Source organism: Protobothrops mucrosquamatus, unplaced genomic scaffold, assembly GCF_001527695.2.
Source record: "Protobothrops mucrosquamatus isolate PMUCROS unplaced genomic scaffold, P.Mucros_1.0 scaffold638, whole genome shotgun sequence".
NCBI lineage: Eukaryota > Metazoa > Chordata > Lepidosauria > Squamata > Viperidae > Protobothrops > Protobothrops mucrosquamatus.
Window position 1 is genome coordinate 683,530 of NW_015386930.1, and position 22,982 is coordinate 706,511.

Genomic DNA, 22,982 nt, shown 5'->3' on the forward strand with positions numbered 1-22,982 from the left:
AGAGAGAGAGAGAGAGAGAGAGAGAGAGAGAGAGAGAGAGAGAGGCATAAAATAATTCATTTGCATTTAATTGTAATGGTTCAAAGAATGTTCGGAAAAATGTTCGGCCCTCCAGCACGTTCACTTCATCCAATCTGGCCCTCTTTGAAAAAAGTTTGGACACCCCTGTGTTAAAGTATAAATTGTCTTTTCCAAATCCAGTATTTCTTGTAATTTTTTCCCCATTTGGGTTAAATCATACTTCTTTGTTTTGTTAGGTTCCATCTTTAAGACTCTATCCTCAAATTTATATTCAGTTGTCTGTTTTATCTGTTCCTTCTCTGTTGTTGTTTTTGGGGATTTTTTGTTGTTGTAAAGTTAAATTGGAAATGAATTGGTTTATATTTTCAAAGTTATTTTCGATTTCTTTGTGGTTTGAAATAATTGTTATTTGAATTAGTTGCAACATATCATATGTCTCCTCTTGAAAAGTATTTATTTTTTCTTGATAGGTTCTTTCTATAAATCTCTGATTTTCCATGATGACCAAGAATCCAAATTTTCTTTTCTCTGCAAATGGCTTTGGGGTCAGAGTTAAATAGATACTTGTAATCCAGAAAGTTCAAAAAAGTGTTGTTGTTTTTTGTTCCCTGAAGATTGTAAGTCTCACTTTGTCTGCAGCCCAGGTTGTTTTCTTTTTTGTGACAGCTGTTCTCTATTGTTAGAGCTTTGAAGTTCACAAGTAGAGATTAGTTTTTTTCCAGATTTTGCCAAATCCTGCATAAAAGCCATAGCTGTCGTAGTTTTCATCCACCACTAGATGTCAGCACTGGTTTATTTTTCAAATTTTCAAAATGAACAAATTGCCTTTAAAATGAGAATCTTAACCATACAGTAATTTCAAACTTATCCAAATTTAGGTTTTACAGTCATTTCATTTCATTTCAATACGTTTTGGTCCTCCATAAAAGGTTTAATTCGCCGCTTCTGTTAGTAAAAGGGTGGGGCAAAAATCCCCCTCCTTCACTTTCGGAAGTTTTTTTTGCTTCTTGCGATTTTTTTTATTTTTCAGGAAAGTTGATAAGTAGGATAGAGAAAATCGATGTTCTTACCCAGATTCAAACGTGCTGTTTACAATCAGCTTAAAATAGTGCTTTTGACTTCGGTTGCTTGCAGCTTGGGCTAGACTCTGAAGTTAGGCTAGCCTTTCTCCTGTTGGTTTCTGGAAGGCTTCTCCTGGACCATCGGGTCGACCGCCATCTCTCTGAGGTCCCCGGGACTTCCTTCTTTGCCGCCTCTTCAGGGTGGCTTCTGGCCCATTTAGGGTTCCCTAACAAGAAGAAACTCAGCCAAAGGGCACGGAGTCCCAAACCCCTTGACTGCTGCACTGCTGCGCAGGACCTGAAGTCCGACACAAAGACTGTTTTTTCCCATGTACCATCATTCTGCTGAAGACCTAATTTACACAGTACTGTCTCATGTCTAGGTATAATTACCCATTTTGTATGACTGTGGTATTGTTATTATCCTTCTCATCTTCTCTACTATCTCCTCTTAATGGTATCATTATTATGATTGTTATTACTCTGTTGCTTGCATGTGCACTGAAAGTTTCTGCACTGGAGACAAATTCCTTGTGTCTAATCACACTTGGTCAAATAAGATATTCTAATATGACATATAAACAAGAGGTAACTATAATAAAATTTGCACTGATTGCTCCAGAATCAATAATGAAAGGCTTTCTGGAAAGGGACAAGTCTTTAAAGCCATATGACCCTTCATGAGGTAACCTGTTCCATAGGAAGGGAACCCATTATTTGGGCTCTTTTCCAACACACCTTCAGTTTAAGTAGGGATTCCAAGTATCATTCCCTGATTGTCTGGGTTGAGTAGGCACTTTTGATCACAAAAAGATGATTTATTAGATAAGAACTCCTAGTCATTAAGGATCTTAAAAATAATGATAGCATTTCTCATTATGCACTGGAATACATAGATGAGGAGAGGTATTCACTTATAGACTCTACTTAATAATGTAGATTTAGTAGATTTTGACTATACTGATATTATCAGTGTGATAGAACTCATTTTAAAGTAGATCCCAAAACCATAAGTAGAGAAAATATGGCTTTCAAGTAGCAAGACTAAAGTAATTGCATTTCTACTTCTTTTCAAGTAGTGCTTTTTCTACTTTACTCTTTCTTGGCCCAATCCTATAGCCAGCCCATCACCCTCAAAGTAGCAAATCTCAATAACTATAGGCATCACAATTCCTTTCAGCAAATGAAAATGAGATGCTTAAGTTAGGTAACTCAAGAGTAAATTAACATCACATAGAAAAACATACCTCATCTCTGTATATCTGATGAGCTATAATTGTTATAATTGTTTAGTATTATAATTGTTATATAATTGTTTAGTATTATAATTGTTATATAATTGTTTAGTATTATAATTGTTATATAATTGTTTAGTATTATAATTGTTATATAATTGTTTAGTAATATATACAACACTTATAAACATGGGCTTCCTAATTCATATTTTCAAGTTCCTTTTCTCCAAAATATTGAAAGTGGGAAAGGGAAACTTTTTGCCTACTTGCTTGCTAGCTAATTATGCTACTACTCCTTCACTCAAGGACTGCTATTATGGTATGATGGTGGTAACAATTTAAAACTATACATCTTAACATTTGATCCTATGCATGCTTATTTGGAAATAAAAAAATAAATTACAATCTTCATAAATTCTTCAATAAAGGGTCTCCTGCATATGACAAGGTGAGATATGTGGCTACTATACAAAAAGAAAAAAAAGGGGGAAAAAGAATTGTTTTCTTAATAATGACACTAAAACTGAAAGACACTCCCCCAGGCAAGGGTCTAGTATACTATAATACATAAGACTGACTTAAGTTGGCCCAGCACACAAGGTTAAGTCCCTACTCATCCTTACAGCTCATTGGGTGACTTTGCATCACTCTCTCTCACAAACCTACTGCACCGAGTTTTATTCTGAAAATAAAATTAGGGGAGACCTCATGCATGGCCCCTAATCTCTGACTCTGACTCCCCTCTCTCTAAAACCTGCTATATCTTCTTTTCAGTACTAAGTAAAGACCATTTTATTTTCTTAAGGTTTCAGACACATTGTAATTCTGATTATTGGTTTATGTTGTGTTTATGATGTTGAGGCTGTTTTGATACTTATATTTTATTATCCAAATTATTCTGGGAATATATAAATAGGATAAATAAATGGAAAAGCAGTATGAGTAAATTTATAAAAATCAATATAGTTCTAATGTTTTAACATTTACTAGGGTTTTTTCCCCCTATGAAATGTTAAGTCTTTCCTAGTTCCTCAGATAGGACAGATGTTAAGTGAGTGGAAAACAAATGAAGCGGGGGAGAAAGGAATGTCTCTTCTGAAGTCTGCTTGCGGGAACAAAGACTTTTATTTCCATCCCTGCTGTTACTGATAACTGATTTTCAGAATATTTTGGGAAATTTTCCAGTTTGCTTTCAACAGAGCTTAAAGGGAAAAACCCCAGAATATAACTGATAACTGATAATAATAACCAATGAGAACAATTACCTGACTGTCTCAGCATCACATAAACTTTGTACAGTTCCTGACTGCACGCAGATAACGTGTTCATTATTCTACAATACCTATATATGGACATTATATATCAGTTGACAAAATGCATTATGTTTACATTAATTACCAATTATAATTCATAGGTAGACCTGTCATGTTTATAGTGGAGGGCCAGAATGATGATTATAAAAGACCAATGCTTAACTTTCCCTCCCCAACTCCAATTGACCCATGAAAAACTCAAGCTCTGCAACTGCATTCAACCATTTAGATTCATTGGTTCCTTCCCACAACAAAGCCTGAATACATAATTCTTTCTTCACCGACAAAACCCTAAGAGCCCAGAACAAAAGCCTTCTTGATTCTGAACTTCCCATCCATGGAAGATAAAAAGCCAATATTGAGTACTGAGCCAGGAATGGATTTCGTTTCATGTATTATAAATAGAAAAAAAAATTAATAGGGTATCTTTCCTCTTGAAGATAATTTGTATAGGAAATTCCAAAAGACTCTTCAAAGCTACCAGCAGCTAGGCAGGATGGATTTATTTAAATCATCAGGGGGGTTAAAAGGTATGTTGCAATCACTGATTTAAACCAGTTTTCTCATTTGCAACTAATCTATTTTCTGAGCAAATAGGAAATAATTTCTCAAAGACTTACTTTAGCAATTAACATATATAATGGTTTGCAATACATAGGATGTAAATTCATCTAAATCATGCAGTCCTGCATATATGTACATAGCAACATTCTATTTGCCTGGATAGAAGAAATCAAATTTGGTATATTATGTACCTGTTTAGGTTTCTTTACATACTAAACAGTATGTACCTGTTTAGGTTTCTCAACCAAAAGATTTTTTTTTTTTTGAGGCTAATGGTGCAAACATATGAATGCTGAGTTAGAAGTAAGCCTCACTTTTCAAGTTTGTCCAAATAATACCTTTATATTATTCCTGGTTCTGTTCCAAGGCTGGCCCTACTATTAGACAGAAGAGCCGGCAACATAATAAACAATTATTTATGACTGCTTATTCTCATTATAAGGCTAGAGGTGGAATAGAGTTTCTGGGATTTTCTGCCTAAGGTATATATATATATATAAATGAGTAGGCTACTGTATCGTCTATGTTAGGCAATGAAAGGTTTTCTGTGATCTGCTGTTCTGACTCCTCCATATTTTGGTCTGAATATATCGGCCAAAGGCAAGTTCAGTTCTTGGCTAAAAAATTTCTCTTCTATAAGGTGGAAGATAAAACCCTAAGCTATTACTGGTCACAAGTTACAATTCCTGCTGTAAAATTTACCCTAATTTCTTTGACATGTGGATTGTTGCTTATTTTACTTATTAAATGCATACATAATCTATGCTCTCTGTAAAGTGAGATCTACAGCTAAATTGCTGTACCACGCTCAGGAACCAACATCTTATTATTCTCCATTGCTGTGATTCTGTCACCATAAATGAACAATTAAGGGCATTTTTTTAATTAGTGAGGAGTATTTGTCCCTTGGTGAGGAATAGGAAGACATTTAACAAACCTTACCTGTATCGTTCTTCCTGCAAGCATTGAGTCATGTATGTATAGTCTCGTTGCAGCTGAGCCTTGAGTTCTTCCATGGAGTCCTCGAGATGGGATTGAATGTCCTTAATATCTCTCAGTTCTTCTACAATGGTGTCAAAGTTAAAATGATGACTCTCCAAGGTGTTAGACTTAGGACTGCCCAAACCCCCAGGACCAGCCCCAGAATTGCTACCAGCTGCTGAGCCAGATGTGGCACTGGAGCACTCATCATCACTTCCATATTTGGGACTGGACACGAGGGTTGCACTGCCACTCAGAGTCCGTGAGGCCTCTTCTGGGTGTCCATCATCCAGAGTGTCCTTTAAGTGGGCAATGTTATCTGCACTGCCAAATTTGTTGCGTATTAAACTTGCAAACTCACGGGGCTTGGAAACCACAGCTGTGTGTGTTGCTTGAGAAAGGCCTGATAACCCACCCTTGACCCCCTCTACCACACCGCCACCAAAACCACTAATACTGGATCGAACATTGGCTCCTACATCCTTGAGGCCCTGATGCATGTCCCGGAAGACATCTTTGGGCTGACGTGTTGGCCCATTTTGTTCAATCTCCTTTAATTTTTTGTGGTAATGCTCAAGCTTCTTATGCAGCTGGGCAATGGTCTGGGCTGACTTCTGGTTCTTCTTCTCAAAGACCTGCTTGATACGAGAGGCTTGCTGCTTATCAGCGTTATTAGCAAGCTTCAGATATTCAGCTACATTGTCATCTCGAGCCTCCTGCTCAATCTTTATTTGCTCAGTGATCTTAAGAATCTTCTGGTGCAGATGGTCAATGGCAGCTTTTGTCCTCTGTGGGTCAGGGTTGCCATCTGGAACATCAAGACAGATATTGCTTTCTGCATCACTGTGGCTTGTATTGGAAGGCAGGCTGAGTTGGCTCACATCCCCCTTGTCCAACTGTTGTAGGAGGCAGGAAGAGAGGAAAGAACACAGAAAAGCATGAGTAAAGTTTTGAGGAATATTTTTTCTTTCTTTGGAACAAACATTAAAGTGATTTGATAGAATAGTGAAAGAAATAGTAAGGAGCCACAGAAAATAATTGCAATACTTTCCCCCAATAGTGCCCTCCAAATGTATTAAAACTGCAACATCCAGAATTTCTTTGTTGCCTGGAAATGCGGAGAATGATAAACTTAAACACTTCTTGAGGGAACCAGCTGGGAGAAAGTTGAACTAGTTAAAAAAGGAACAATATCTGTTAAAGTATATATGATCAAATAATCTAATCTTAAAAATGGCTTTTTAATCACCCAATTCATAAATGTATATAAAAGTTCTTGCTATCAAAAGTTCTTGCTAAAGTTCTTGATCTATTTTGAATTCTTAAAATTGAGATAACTACAAGTCCCATCAAATAAGAACAATTTTAAATGCTAGATTTCATTTGTTTTTTTCTTTTAATCTTGGAAGTAGGAAACATAGAATATTTCCTATTAGGGTAATACAACAGAGTCAATTAGCATAGCAAATCCAAGCAAGTAACTTTGTGGAAGATTCAGGTTTAAAAGACATGCTATGATTTTAGTTTCAGATTATCAGCTTCCATTCCCTTCAGTTTTTACTGCTAGAGAAAAAGCTATAGCAAATTTCCCACAAAAGGCAAATGTGCCCATTGCCTCTGATTCCAAAACCTGAATGCCCTAATGATTCTCATTGGGATCAACAATTTCACTGGAAATATTAATGACGTTCGCCCCAAGATCTTGACCTATTTTTTTTTTTAGATTAGAACTCAGGGCTCTGGACTTGTGGCCTTCTAAAATTGAAATCGTTTGTACTGCTCACAGGTAAGGAACATCATAAATCTGGAAATAAGGTCAAAAATTGTACCAAATTATGTACAGACAAACTAGGTATGTTAGAGATGCCCAAAGCATGGACTCAGGCTGTTATCCGAGAGCAATTTGATCCTGTTGGAACTGAGGAAGTGGACAGGGTCATTGGGGTTGTTAGCACAACTACTTGCTTATTAGTGTTATCCCTGTTCCTCCTGGTTAGTAAACACTTCCAGGATGGTGACTTCTGGGTGAGTTTGACATCCTTCAAGGAAGTTGTGGACTGACCCTTCCTTAAGAATCCATCAATAAAACCTTTTAAAAATCATGAAAGTATAAGTTGTGGGGAGCATATAAAGACCTGCATTAGCCACTCTTGGTGACACAAATACTTCTAATTCATTATTAGTAGAACTGGACTTTTGTGCACAGACTAGCTTTTGATCCTCACTTTACAAAGTTTTTTGAACCTGAGGTTGAAGGAATCTGTAACTGATGAATACTACTTGCACTTGATTAGAAAATTGGCCCAATGGAAATGTAACTTCAATGACTACTTAATTTCTATGTCATAAATTATATAATAAATTTCATACATCCATATGCGCATATGACAGACCTGTAACTGTTATAAATAACTATATAATCTGTTCCCCATTGGTCATTGTTTCACAAGTATTTCCTTATCTAAGCAGAGAAACAGAATGACCAAGGGCAAAAAAAGTAGGAGGCACAGCAGTGATTTCCTGCCAGTTTCCTCATTGAATTTCCTTGTGAAATTCATCATAGCATCAGAAAGCTCTCCTTCCCTACCCTTGGGTGGGGCAAGGATCAAGGGATTGCAAGACTGCCTGGGAAACTGTCACCAAATGTTGAAAATGAAGATCACGTGATCGCAGTAGCAGCCTAGCAGTGCAGCAGCAGCCAGTAACACTGAAACAACCACAATTTCCCCAAATTTCATTCCCTCAAGAGTCATGGGTCCCAGATTTTGGATGCATTCCATAAGTTACCTCATTTGAGGTACCTTGGTTCAAAAATTGTTGTCCTAGGATGCACCATTTCACCCAGTTAAAGTCATGACAACAAGAGTTTTAATAGTATATAGATTGTCAGCATAAGAAACGAAAGCGCATTATCACTTCACCTTCTACAAACACGGCAACTGAGATGTTTGTTAAAATCAAATCAAAACAAGCCTCAACAGTAAGGGGCTGAAGGACACTTCCTTAACCATGCAATTATACATCTATCTGTTTAAACAAGCATACAGGTGCTGTCAGATCTCAGGGCACAAATTATGACAGATAAAAAAAAGCATCACCCAAGAGCAAAATATTATTTGTATTTCAATATGTCTAGAACAGAAGTATCAAACCTCTCCAAAAAAAAGGTGGCTTTTTTGGTGGGAGATAACCCCTCCGCTCCAGTTTTGAACATCAGTTCCAGTATCCACTAAGCATGTGCTGCTGTTTTTATATACTGAAGCACTTTATCTTAAGATCCTGGTCTAAGTTCACATTACACAAACCACTGCAGTTTGGAATTTTTTTTGCTCCTTCGATATTGGTGCTCAGAAAGCAATTAGTTGGCTTAGTTCAGGGGTAGTCAACCTTGGCTCTTTTATGACTCGTGGACTTCAACTCCCAGAATTCCTGAGCCAGCTAAGCTGGCTCAGGAATTCTGGGAATTGAAGTCCACGAGTCATAAAAAAGCCAAGGTTGACTACCCCTGGCTTAGTTGGTCTAAGATACAGCCCCAAGGGCCTATCGGTGACTCTAGCCAGCTACCCAGCCCCACTGTCTTTCCTAGCTTCTACCGTAACCTTCAAATTACTGTTTCAATTAATAAAAATAATATTTATACATAGACTTCCTGTATATATTCTTTGTCTGCTACTGCATAGTCACCACTACTTTATAGTTATAACAGGTTTTTTTCCCTTTCAATATTCACACAGGGTAAACTTGAACTTACGCTGTATCTTTAGCACTTGTTAAGTGGCGAGGTTCCATTTAATAACAAAAATACTAGATTTTGGATAATAAGAACACCAAATTTTGTTGATAGTCCAGAAATGCCTATTTATGACAACTCTTCTCTAGGAACAACTGGATGGAATATGCAAGCCATACAACCTTTACGCCATACCTTACAGAGCTTATCTGGTTCCAGCACTCTCTTCCTTCTCATAGCAAAGCCTCACTTGATGAGCAAGAGAAAATCCCTGATAATGAAAAACTACCAGGAAACAACAGCTCCAAAAGCTACTATATACTTGTCCAGGTTTTTCTCCTCTGCGCCTCACACATCTACTGATAGGTTTTGCTGGGTTATAGAGGTATGCAGGGGGAAAAACACCACCCACATACAGTACATCAGCATACAGAACAACCACAAACTTGCCTCAATCTTATATCAGCACTTTAAAAAAACAAAAACAAAAAATTGCAGACTTTACAAACTTTGCTGCTGGCCTATTCTTAGCTTCCCTGTGTTGCTCTGAGGTTTTCCAGGACGAAGGACAGAGTGAAAAGTTTCTCCTGTGCTCTTATCAATTTACAGGCATTGAACTTGCAGGAAATGAGCCTTTTGAAACTGATTGTTTTGGTTTGGTAAAGATAAAAGTCACAAAGTTAAAAACAGCTCTGGTGAAATTCCAAATGTGAATGAATTCAATTCATTACAGAGACTACCCAAGTTGGTTTTAATAACTGTGTAAATAGAGTTTACAGAATATGCAGAGACAGGAGCGTTTGGTTCTTCTTTTTTAACAAGATAGCCTGCAGACCACATGGGAACTGTGAAAGAAATAAGATCCAATCTACTGCTTTCTGATAAATTCAGAGAAGTAATCCTTAATGACAGCATGGGATGAAGATACAAATGAATTGGTTAAACAATTTTGAAAGGGTTCAGCTGTCAAGATTTGAACAACCATCCAGAGATTTATAAACCAACTTAGCCTTGTCCCAGAATTAAAATAATCATCAAAATAGGAAATCCATCATTAGAATGTTTTATTTCCCCTGTCAATTATCACTTTATAACATTCATAGGTATGTAGGGCTCCAATTTTAATCAGAGGCTGAATCTAAAAAAGATGAATTAATCTGTCTCACTGGTCATTTTATTATCTGGCTCACCCTAAAGCTGATATCAGCCTTGAAGATCTGATGATGATACTTATCTTCTTCCTGCTGCGAGGCTTCGTAGGGTTTCATACATACGAAGGGGAGAAAGAGTCTGCATATAGAAGCAATGATTTATCATTCTCTTTCCTAATGTTACTATTTTAAACAATATCAGAATTTGCTTTAACTTTTGTATGTGAAGAAAAGCATACAACTGTGGAGTTGGAGGGGACCACAAGTATCTTCTAGTCCAACCCTCTACAATGTAGGGGAAAACCATTTACATAACTCAAGAACGCTGAAGGACAAGTTAACCATACATTCCCCATGCTACACCTGATTCTGCCCTGAAAGAGAGATAAAGGCACTAGTTAGTCTCCAACAACCTTGCACAAAGGAAATTTCACACATCAATTTTAGGCAGCTACACAGCCAATTCTTTTGATTTCCTCAATAGAAGTATGATTTAAGAGAGAGGAAGAAGAGATGGGAGGAGAAAACAATTTCTTCACAAGTCTTTAAAGCAATTATGTCAGGTTCCCAGACAGAACATACAATATTTATGACAACAGAAGGAAGGTTAGCTATATAATAGGTGAAATTCTTGATTTTTAAATGAGCCTGTACTTCCTTGGTATATTCCTGTAATGTACAAAACTCACTTCTAAATCCAGGAGATTTAGATGAGATCTACCAAAACCCACTTCAGACATAATTATAAATCTGGAATTTAGAAATTCAAAGATGCATACCCCATTCCATATTTGATTTTAATCCAGTCTGAGTATTAGTTCACCATATCTAAGTTACAAATGTACAATTTTAAGCAGGTACCCATGTATGGATGATGTTAGTTTTATTCAGCTGCAATGGAGTTACCTTTGAAGACTGGAAAATACACAACACACTAGATAGATGATTATTAAGTGGGACTGGGCACAAGGTTTTATACCAGGCTAAGAATAACTCCACTGGCTACTGATTATCATCTTTCTAAAGATCAGTCGTGGCATATAAAACTGGTCAGCTAAGTATTCAAAATAATTCTTTTTTTAGCATTAACCACCCCAGCCATTACAACAAATCTTCAAAACTTTGCTTCTTCTGCCAGTTAAGTATGTAAAATTATTCTTGGTCTATTCAAGACCAGAATTTGTTCTCTAGTCCCCTACTACTTTCTCTAGGGTCTTGTGTTTTCTAAAAGTAGAAATAAAAGTAGAAGTGAAAATTTAAAAGATGGAAACTATTGATGAATGAGTTTTTGTTTCACTATTTTTCTTGCTTACAAATCATGTCTGAAGGAAGGAAAATATACTTAAAGATGGGAACAACAAGCATGCTGATAGAAGAAATATGTTAAACTGCCTGAGAAACCCCAACTAAGAAAGGTCAATGCCTTGAACTGAGAAAAATGTTTAAGGATTGGAGGGGAGAAGAGACATTTAATTGCACAAGCAAAGCAAAGCAAAACAAGCAAAAATCCTCAAGCTTTTCTCAGAGTCAGTCTTGATCGTCCAAGCACCTATTAATCAGAAATTGGCTTATTCAGCAGCAGGTTCCAGACACTAGTGGTTAAATTAAGTACTTTAATGTAGGCAAGAATTAAGCCATATAAACACCATATTCTGTATTTGTTCCCTGCAATATATAGCTATATACATGTCAAAGCTTTATACAGATACATAGACTGTGTGGTTTACTTCAGGGTTTAAATTCTAGGATTTTTTCCTCCTTCCTTTCTGAGTCAATACCCATTCTTTCAATAGGTTTTGAAGGCACCCAATCCACGTTGGCATAATAGTCCTCTCCACCCTAGGAACTGTGGCTATCTGTTCATCAACTTCACTCTGTACAGAGATTGTGTCTTAGAATCCTAACACTGAAACTCTGAGAAGTCACAGCTTTCAGTGCTGATTGGAAAGAGCACCAGTGAAGATGGCAATGAAGGCTTTTCTATTTATTTCCATGGACCATGGCACTCTGTCAAAAATGAGACCTGATACAGGCATGGCTCAAGTATCAGTCATATTTCCTTCCCAGGTTCCCCCCCCCCCCAGTCTATACTTTTAATCATCTTGCTTGATGCAGAGTTATCCGAAACAAAAATATTTGCAATTAATTGGTAAAGGATTTGGTTGAAAAAATACATTAACCCAGGTAATTTTCCCCCCTGAGTAAATCCAAAGAATTCATCTACATCATATCAATTTTGGAGCAAATATAGGTTCTGCCAGACAGGTAATACTGGGCCATTGAAAATAAGTACAGATGTCAGCAATACTTAGGGGGAAGGGAAAGAATTATGGACAACTATAGTTCTGTCAGTTCTGACAGGATCTGAAAAATGAAAACAGTGAAACTGAAAGGGAGAGGCTTACAGCAATTTTAAGGGGGGGGGGAAAGCACAAGGAAAGGATATTGGTGTATCATGGATAGGGTTGCTAGGTAACAGCTTAGAGATCCCCAGCATGCCTTCATTCTCTGATAAAGCAGCTAGACAAAGCATTCAGGGTTTCTTGTGGATTTTTTTTTCTTTCCCAGGAGGGCATGGGGAACATGGAAAAGTACAATTTATGAGGAGAATTTGGAGAGAAAAAGCCGTTCAAAGGAAGAATCACATTATAATATAACTTTTGAAGAGCAAAATTAGGAAAAAAAACTGCACAAGAGAAGAATGGGTATTTCCATTTCCCCCAATCTGAGTCTTCCAGCTATATTGGACTACAACTCTTGTCATCCCATTCAGTATCACGACTGATGGCAATTTTTTAGAGAAGGATGAGTGGATCAGCAATTGCATCTATGTTGTATGCACATATGCATTACGGTAGTGCCTCTCTTTTTAAACATCACAAGTTTTGAAACTGCAGAACACTTCAGTTTGGATGAGAGATAAATTTTGTTATATTGCAAATATTAATTTAATCCAAAAGTGATAAAAATTGCAAGGTTTAACTACCTTGATCCTATAAGGTGATAAGAGTCCTCATTACCCCTAACTGACAGTGGGAAAGAAATATTATTAACAATTCTAGGGGCTTTTATAAATGCCTCTGCACAAACTTGTCTTTACAGTCAATTAATACTTTTCCCATGATATCTAACAGATACTGTGTTATTGTTGTCAAAAAACATCTTCCTATTCCAGGTCGTTGGAAAGGATTCAATAGGTGGATAAAAATGACAAATCCAGTCTAAACATGTGGCTTATTTGATTTTCCATGTTCAATCAAAAACAAAATATTTGCATAAATGCATTCTAAAAAGGTGGGAATGTATGGCTACAAAAAAAAGGGAACAATGTATGTTGAGAAATTGACTGGTCCACCCTGACTTTTTCTCCATAGAACATTTATAAATTAGCTTCATAGAGATCCTATAGAGATAAGGACCATGGACATACTCGTAAAAACATGACCCACAAATTAGCACAGAGATAGTGAGATAAAAGAGAAACTTTGTAATGAGTTGTGCTTCTACTGCAGCATGATTTCTCAGTGCCAAAACAGTATTGTTTCATTACACACATATAGCTAAAATTAATTCCAGTATTTAGCATACGTTTCCATGGCTACGTAACCTTGCAATGGTTAACATTTTTACCAAAGGAATATTAGCCCTATTTACTTCTAAATAAAAAAAACATGTCTACAATTATGATAATTAAAGAATATGAGAGCCATTGGTGTCTAGCATCAGGCTAGAAACTGGAAAATCATGAATTCTAATCCCACTTTCAGCACAAAATCATTTGGATGACTTGAGCCAAACACTGTCTTACAGCCCTAGGAAGGAAACGATGGCAAACCACTTCTGAAAAATCTTGCCAAGAAAACTGCAGGGATTTGTCCAGATAGTCACCAGAAGTCTATACTAATTCCAAGGAAAAAAATGATAACAACCATCCGACTGATATTTTATTTGTTTATTAAAATTGTTGGTCTAGTCTTTATGCATCATCTACATGCTTCCAAGGCAGCTACTAGGGAGAAATTAAAAGGATAATGTATTATTAAAGTTCAGAATAGAAATAGAGAGCAGACTGGATTGACCAGCCAGAAACTAGCAGATAACTATACAATTTCAAATGAATTCTGGGATATAATACTCAGCTTGTAGCTCATTAATACAAAACTTAAAGTGTTTTGTTAAACAGTTCATTAAAACAAACATTTTATGAAATCAAACCCATCTGAAACCAGGAATCCAAATGCATTCCTTCCAAGGATGACCGATATATTTTGACTCTTAAAACCTGATCTCCCCCCCCATCAGTCTTGTCCTATATGTTACACTGACTGTATCAGTTAAAGGATCAGCACATTCCAAGTAATGTCCTAAGGGTGTGCAGTTGAAATTGTGTAATAAGCTGAAGCTCTCTCAACAGCCCATTATAGGTTGAGAGACCCTGTGATGGGTTAGAAAGAAGTAAAAACAAACTTGTCATTTTTCAACAGATGGTAATTTGCAACAGAATGGAAAGTGATAATCTCTGGTAGTTGTAGCTCATGCTGAGCCTTCAACCTTTTAGGACAGGGGTCCCCAATCCTCAGTCAGTGGACCGGTACTGGGCTCCAGCATGCCAGCAACTGGTCCACACAAACAAGCAAAGCCCCATCCATGGGATGCAGGCAGCACACAAAAGCACTCTCTGGTCCATGGAAAAACCTTTCTCCATGGAACCGGTCCCTGGTGTTAAAAAAGGTTGGGGACCTCTGCTTTAGGATCATTTCCTAAACTCATTTACATTGAATGTATTCCTTGCAAACCCAATTCTTGATTTTGAGTCAAATTTGCAGCAAACCCTCCCCCCCCCCAAAAGAACTGTGCTCTGCAATAAAAGATCTGTGCTGGTGTCAAAAGCAATGAAATCATGCCATAGCTCTAATAAACCTGAAATGCCTATATAATAAACTTGTGAGAAGATTAGCAAAATTGTCATTATTGTGCATGAGGAGAAGGCTGGATAATTGTTCAAGGAAATTCTCTATTATTTTTAATAGAAAGCCACTGGGCTCCTTTGATCATATGGGAAGAAAAAGATGATCCACTCATAGTCTGAAAGAATGAAACACAAATGTAAAACTTCTACTGCAACCATTGCCACTGCAATGCAGACTCACACCAAAATAGAATGATTAAAATAAAATGGAATTAGTAATACTGACATTATTTATTTATTTTATTTATTTATTTATTTATTGAATTTATATACCGCCCTATCTCCCTTATGGGACTCAGGGCGGTGAGCAGGCAATAATAAAAACCATGATAAATATAGGCAGTTCTAAAATCAAATTAAATAACGGGCCTGTTCTAAAAACACACCCATACAAAAAACCCCACTAAAACATAATCAAACTACGCCAGGCCGGCCGCACGGAATAGATGGGCCTTCAGAGCTCGGCGAAAAAGGCGCAGGTCCGCAACTGTACGTAGGTCGGGGGGTAGGTCATTCCAGAGGGCAGGAGCTGCCACAGAGAAGGCTCTCCCCCTGGGGTCGCCAGCCGGCATTGTCTGGCCGACGGCACCCTAAGGAGGCCCTCTCTGTGGGAGCGGACTGGTCGAAGGGAGGTGTTTGGTAGGAGGCGGTCTTGCAAATAACTAGGTCCATTGCCATGGAGCGCTTTAAAGGTTGTTACTAACATTAGGACAATTGCAACATTAAACCCAAAAATGAAATTGCAAACCCCCAATAAAAATTATAGAGCCACAGAGTTCCATTGCCACAAGGCAGGAAGCTCAGAAGTAAAAGATGCCAACTTGCAGAAACACATGGCTGAATCTTCAGATGGATTCCGTCTCTAAGCAATCTGGTACCCTCTTACATTTGAACTCCTCCCTTTCCATGACAGTACCACACGGGAGACAGCAGGTTTGGAAGGGGGAACCTTCATAGAGTTGTTGCTATAGGGAAAATAGGAGGAAGGAATATTATCCTGTTCTCCGAAGCACCTGAAGGCAGGACAAGAAGCAGTGGATAGAAGCAAATCAAGGAGAGAACCAACCTAGAAGTAAGGACAAATTTCCTGACAATGAGAACAATTAATCAGTGGAACAGCCTGCCTCCCAGATGCTGTGGGTGCTCCAACACTGGACATTTTTAAGAAGAGATTGGACAACCATTTGTCTGAAATAGTATTCCTGCTTGAGCAGGGAGTTGGACTAGAAGACCTCCAAAGTCCCTTCCAATTCTGTCATTTTGCTCTGTTATTCTGTTATTAAGTATGTTCTTTGTCTCGAGTTATTTATAAAAATGATTAAAGCTGGGATATAAATAAACGCGTCAAAGCAGCATCTGCTCTGCAAGACAGCTTATTTTCTACCTAGATCAGAACAGTGTTGCCCTTGACAATTTCAGAGAGAATTCTTATTGATCTTTTGGAAACCTAGTTATATTTAATATCATACTGACATATTCCTTCAGAGCAGTATTCCTTCAGGCAGCATCTATTTCCTGCCTGAAACTGCAGAGGAGAAAAGAAATGAGAACCCTATGTGTATAAAACAATTTTACTAGATGATAATCATTTTTACAGAGTACTTTAGTCCATTTCTGAAGAGACAGCCCTAACTTTTCAACTTCAAAAGAAATTCAGAGTTGAAATTCCATGCATCCAAATTAATGGATTGTACTATCAGAGTTCAATGATAAATCAAATTGATATCAGAATATGCATGAAATGTATGATTTTGGCAATATATAAGTCAAACAAACAAACAAACAAGATATCTATAATCTGAGAACACAAAGGGCAGGGCAGAATGACTTTAAAGCAACAGAAAAATGGCTGCTTGGGATTAAGGATGCTCACTCTCTGTAGCCCTCTGCATTTAGTCCATAGCTGTAGCTGGATCAGCCGCTAATGCTGTTGCTAATGCTTAATGCTACCGAGGGCTTCAAATCAGTTCTACTCTTTAAATATATGCATTTTTCAACTTAGGAAAGATAAATACGCATCGTCTGCATAACCTTCCTCTTTGGTTTCTTAGTTTCTTTTCTGATTTCCCCCAATCAAAGTCAGGCCCAGAGCACTCCCAAATGAAGTACATAGTATCACCATCAAACCACAAGTCATTATGCAATTATTCTATCTCCTTTCTCATGTTAATATTTTTTTTTGTAAATAGAAGGAAACCAAGAGGCAATGAATAAAGGGATATAAATTAAGCTGTTACTGCAATTTAAAAACATTCCTACGGTGGTATAAAATATAACCACCATTTCAACCCTCAGCCCTCCACAAGACTTCAAAGATTTTCCCCTGCTGTCTGCATCCATATCTCCTTCACTAGTTCCATCAGAAACATTTTATGCACATATATAGATAGATACATTGAGACAAACAGGGACAACTGGGGAAAGCCTTCAAATCATCTACAGTGAACTTTCTGAAGAATGTGTCTGCACTCATGCCAATGTACTTTGCAAAGTGTCCCTTCTGAATGCTTTGCTCATGATATGTATTCAGAGGTTCAGAGAGACAAAGGTATGAAATCCCTGGGGAAGGAAAAGGAAAAAATAGAAAAAGAACCAATGTTCCCTATTTCCATTTCAAGTCCTGTCTTTTCTTCAAAGAAGAGGGGGAAAAAAATAGAAGATGAAATGTTTTCTTATAGCACCATGTGTAAAATAGCCAAGAACGATATTCAGATATTGAAACTTTTGCTCCTCCCCAATGATCTCTGATCACAAGGCAGACATTTATATACAGGATTATTGTACTTCCTATGAACTCTGACTCCTTAGCGGCATTTTTTTCACACCAGAAGGAAGCAGCCAGTGGTTTCCTTGCATGGGTGCTATCTTGTTCATTTTTGCAGAAACAGACATGTCCTCCTGCTAATTTGCCAGTGAACTGGACAGCAATCTGTTTACTTCTATTGGCATCTTATCCCTCTTAGTGCTCAAGGAACATACAAAGGAATGAAGTCCCCCTCCCAGTTGTATTGAATTCAATTGAATTCCAAGAACTCTGCTTATAATTAAATTCTTTTAATTGAAAATGTATGGCTAAATCAGAACACATTTAAATGTATGGCTAAATCAGAACACATTTAAATGTATGAATAAATCACACTTTTACATTTAATATACAAGGCATGACTTTAAGCAAATCAGATTATGTATAATTTTTTCTTAAAATAAACTATAAAGGATAGTTTAATATTTTCCCTAACATCTTTTTTCCCTCAAAGGAAAAATACCAGACACTAATGGAAGCTCTCAGATACTTGACTCCTATATGTAAATCAGCTGCAAGTGAAGCTTCATTAAGAAATCTCTTTCTGGATTTTAATTTCTTCCTTCACTTTGGTCATAATTGTGCTCTGTCTGGACCCCGATTACACCGTGGGTCTTATTTGGTGGACTCCCCTGTGCGTTTTCTCTTCCCATCCATCCCAAGAAAGTAAGCCTCAACCGCTTTCCCTTCTGTGGGCCTGTTTTGAGCACTGATTAAAAATGCAACTCTTTTAGGGCTCTTGTCACTTGGGCCAAAGGAGAAACTGAATAGGATTCTTCTCAAATTTCAGCAATTAAAAGAGAGGGAGAGGGAATGCCAGCCATTCCCCTCTCCTCTCCTGAGCCTGTAAACAACCACAAAACTAAAGTCCAGCCTTTCATGACAGCTTCGAACCAGCAACCACAAAGTGGTTGGTTGATGGTAAACAGTAGAGACTGGCAAGGGAATGAGAAGCACAAGAACCCATGCCAGTCACTCAGAGCAGAGGCATTTGCAAAGGAGAGAATGATGCATAAGACATGGACCACAGCGAACAAGAATAGAAAATACTACTTTTGAAGCAAAACCAGAAACCTGAATAGAGAGTGCAGGTCAAAGATGGACTGGGGTTGTTATAATCCATTTCTACCATCTCCAAATGGCAGCTAGAGCATCTTCATGCTGGGACAAATGCAGATCAGCCTAAATCAACTAGGGTTTCCAAATACCAACTATTCAACATATAACCCAAAATTATTTTTCACCCTAAATCAGAAACAAGTTGTGGAAGGGATTTTTTTTTGAGGTAGGGCTGGGGTCTTATGCCTCCTGTTTTGCTGTATTGTTGTCTATCATCCAATTCAGAAGAATAATGAATATTAAGAACACTATCAGTTCACAACAGCTGCATGAATATACACCATGTACAGTATACATTAACAGTCTTTCTTGGATCTTTCAAAGCACATACTCATTGTCACTACATTAATATACGGAATATATACTTGTTATAATATGCCTCAATCTACAATATGACAAGGGAGGGAGGGAGGGAGGGAGGGAGGGAGGAAAGGAAGGAAGGAAGGAAGGAAGGAGGGAAGGAAGGAAGGAAGGAAGGAGGGAGGGAGGGAAGGAAGGAAGGAAGGAAGGAAGGAAGGAAGGAAGGAAGGAAGGAAGGAAGGAAGGAAGGAAGGAAGGAAGGAAGGAAGGAAATTAAGCAGATAGCCTTTGGGGCCATTTAATAAGTCAGTTACCAAATGTTACAGAATCTATAATGACACAAAAGACAGGAAGTTCCATGCATAGAATAAGGCTGGCAAAGTATGCATTAATAAACTTTGGGGAGGGAGTCCACATTTTTTAATAAGTTAAGGAAAAAAAGGTCATGCAGGGACACAACAAGTTTGCTTCTTTGCCAAAACATAGAAAATGACATCCTTGCATCCAAGACCACAACTTTGATGAATTTTATTATGGTCCCTCATGGTGCTCTTTCCCAAACATGGCTCCTCATTTACCAAGTCTTATTTTCTCATCTGCTTTCCTCTTCTATTTAGAGATGATTTAAATTATGCTTCTCCTTTGGAAGAGTTCATGCCCAAGAAACACTTTGCCTTTCCCAGGCAGAAGGAAGAAAGTTGTACTTACAAAGACTCCAAGGAAAGAGTTGAGCAGCACTATCTTTTTCCCAGCACAGGAATCACAGGAATGTGGCATGAGGAGAAGCTTTACTTAAAAAACTGGTGGTGCAATTGTTGCACAGGGGAACTCCTCATCAAGTACCAAATTTTCTGTCAACAAACTGCATGGGGCATGAGACCAGCCTCCTGACATAAACTGAGTTAAGGACTAAAAAGCTACATTTTGGTGGGAGTATGCAAAGCCTTTCATAAAAGAAAAGGAAGGCATGTGAGGTGAGGCTCTCTCTGGAAGCTCAGGCTTTGAATCAGCAGCCAGTACAATAAGCTCTGGCTAATACGGAGGAGAGCAGCATGAACTCAAAGCCAAAAAGAACATACAAATCTCGGGAGGCACAGGGTCCCCTTGTTCCTTCTATTTAGTCTCTGCCCTGTCTTTTTTCTCTCAAGTACATTCAGAGGACAAACATCATAGCAACTTAGGTCTGAATTTGGATTGTCTTTCAAGAGAAGAATTCATAAAATAAATGAATCCGTTTATTTATTTATGGCAATCACTACAAAGATACGGTGGCATGGGATCTCTGTTAAATGCAATTATTTGAACAAAATATTCTGGCTTTAGAGTATTTAAACTTTTGTCTGTAGTGGATGATCTGGTTCTTGCATTTACTGATAATCAAATTGTTTATCTGAAGTAACACTGAACTCAACAATCATCCTAATAAAAGTATAGTCTGAAGAACATGTCAAATAACTTACTAAGAATCCATGCAGGTAATAATAATCTCAGCCAAAGATTTATATGAACATAGGCTCCTAGAATTAGCTTCCACAGTTTCTTTGGATAACAGGGATAACCAAAGAGACATGATCATATATAAACTGAAATGCTTTTTGCACACTAGCAAATCAAGTTGAAGCAACAAACTCTGACTATCAAACATGTAATAACTGTTTTTGGTTAACATACATTGTATGACCATACAATATATTCTGAGAATACATTAATTTTTCAAAAAAATAAATTCCATTGTCAATAGCCTCAGAGAAGTTCATTCTCAGCATTCAAATTGCTACCTATCATCATTATGCAAATGCTATTTTTCCTCAATGAGATGCAAAATTATAATTTTGAGCAATATCTAGAACAGGGGTGTCAAACTGCCACCCCGTGGGCCGGTTTCATCATACCGGAGTCGTGCCCACCCCATTGCCGGCAATGGCGAAAAAGCTCCGATACGTCGTGCGATGTCATGTGACGTCGCGAGTTTGACATGCCTGATCTAGAATGTAGATCAATGTCTTGCAGGCTATTTAAGTAGGGAGATGTGCACATCCTGACACCCAAATACACTTTTTATTAAGAACCAACCTTTCGATCAATAAGCAGTACCTCCAAAAAAGGGAGCAGGCATGCCTTTCAATATACAGATTGATAAATATTTCCTTTTAACCTTCTCTAACTCATGCTTATTTTGAGAATGATTCTCTTGATGAAGTATCCTCCAAATGTAAGGTTCCAATATAGAAAGCAGACATTCAACTCAAAAGTTTTCCAAGAAAAAGAAAAAAGAAAGCTTGTAAACAGTATTTTAATTACTTTCTTCATTTCTCTTACTGAAATAGAAACTTCCTTTCCATACCGTTATGCAATACACTTCCTCCTAATTGAACATGTCAAAATTATTATAGTGCAAAATATTATTAATAATGGTAGGTGGAAGAAAGCCAGCATCATTCTAATTTTAAACTACAGTTAATTCACACTTGGTTTTGTATTAGTTTGTTTTATACGTGCAAATATAATAGAAATTTAGTACTAAAAACACTGATTTGCTGAGCAAGACCAAGTGGATAAGCAAATTTTAGCTTATCAGTCATCACCGTAGACTTTTTTGTTTAAACTACTAATCACTGGTTCCTGCTAGTTTTCAAACTCAGATCACTCAACAATCATCAGGATGTATTGCTCTTTGGTTGGGATTTAGGGGAAGCTATTTTGTTCTTCATGATAGGAAATTCCAGAAGCTTCACCATCACTGTTTGTGTATAGTCCAGTCCCATATAGATGATAATGCATGCTTGGACCTGCTGGCAAATCATCACAGCTCACTTTGAAGAAAGTTAGATTACCCGATAAATGCAATAGCTTGAAATGTTTATCTGTCTACATTCCTTTTTATCTGCCTTCACTTCTTATCATCTCAGTTAATTGAAGGCAATGCTAGACAGCTTCCTGTGGTTTGGCGCCACAACACACAACTGGGAGTTCATGAAATTATTATTTCATATCAGAAACCAAGTTTCACTCTGCGCAGTGGAGCCATTCCAGTTCCCATTATCAGCAATGGAACTGTCACACATTTGAACTGTGGGAACAGAGAAGCTAGAATACTTCAACCTTGCCTTGCTGTGAAAAATCAAACTAAACAAAGAGATAGTCAATTTTTATGGAACCATAGAGCAATAGAATACATAGAGAAATCATCTTTATTTACTCCTATTTACAACAATTTTCAACACTGCAACCATGTCACCCTGCTGCAACTCTGAGATGAAAGATTACTACTGAAAATAAAGATGTGTTTAGAATAATAGCCCTACTGTAATCATTTCAAATACGCTTTCAGGGTAAAGAACTAAAAAAAAAAATCAGTATTCATCACAGTAAAGAAATGCTTCTATAATAAGAGCAAAAATTCAAAAGCAATACACTATTAGCTTCTGATTTTTCTTTGAATCTTATTAAATTCCAAAACAGAATTCTTCAAATAACCACAAAGATAATTGAAGGATCCAATCTGGGTTGGTCACCGGGACCTGCAATATTATTTATTTTATTATTCCAATTTGTATCCCGCCCTTCTCCCGAAGGACTCAGGGCGGCTCACAACATTATTAAAACAAAGAGAGACCCACACACCCCACCGAATAAAACCAAATTAAAACCAAAATTTTAGTGTTGTGTGATTAAAATTTCTAAAAAACCCAATTTAAAAATCCTCCCTAGGCCAGGCCCGCTTGTTGGAAAAGC

At 37.4% G+C, this 22,982-nt stretch overlaps 1 protein-coding gene across 1 annotated transcript in view; it reads right to left on the reverse strand.

Moving 5' to 3' along the window:
• TMCC2 (transmembrane and coiled-coil domain family 2) overlaps nucleotides 1-22,982 on the reverse strand; it is a 66,660-nt gene that overhangs the window by 7,154 nt on the left and 36,524 nt on the right. Inside the window, exon 2 of the mRNA XM_015817796.1 lies at nucleotides 5,137-6,071. Coding sequence (XP_015673282.1) covers nucleotides 5,137-6,071 — 935 coding nt within the window. The remainder of the gene's footprint in view (nucleotides 1-5,136; nucleotides 6,072-22,982) is intronic.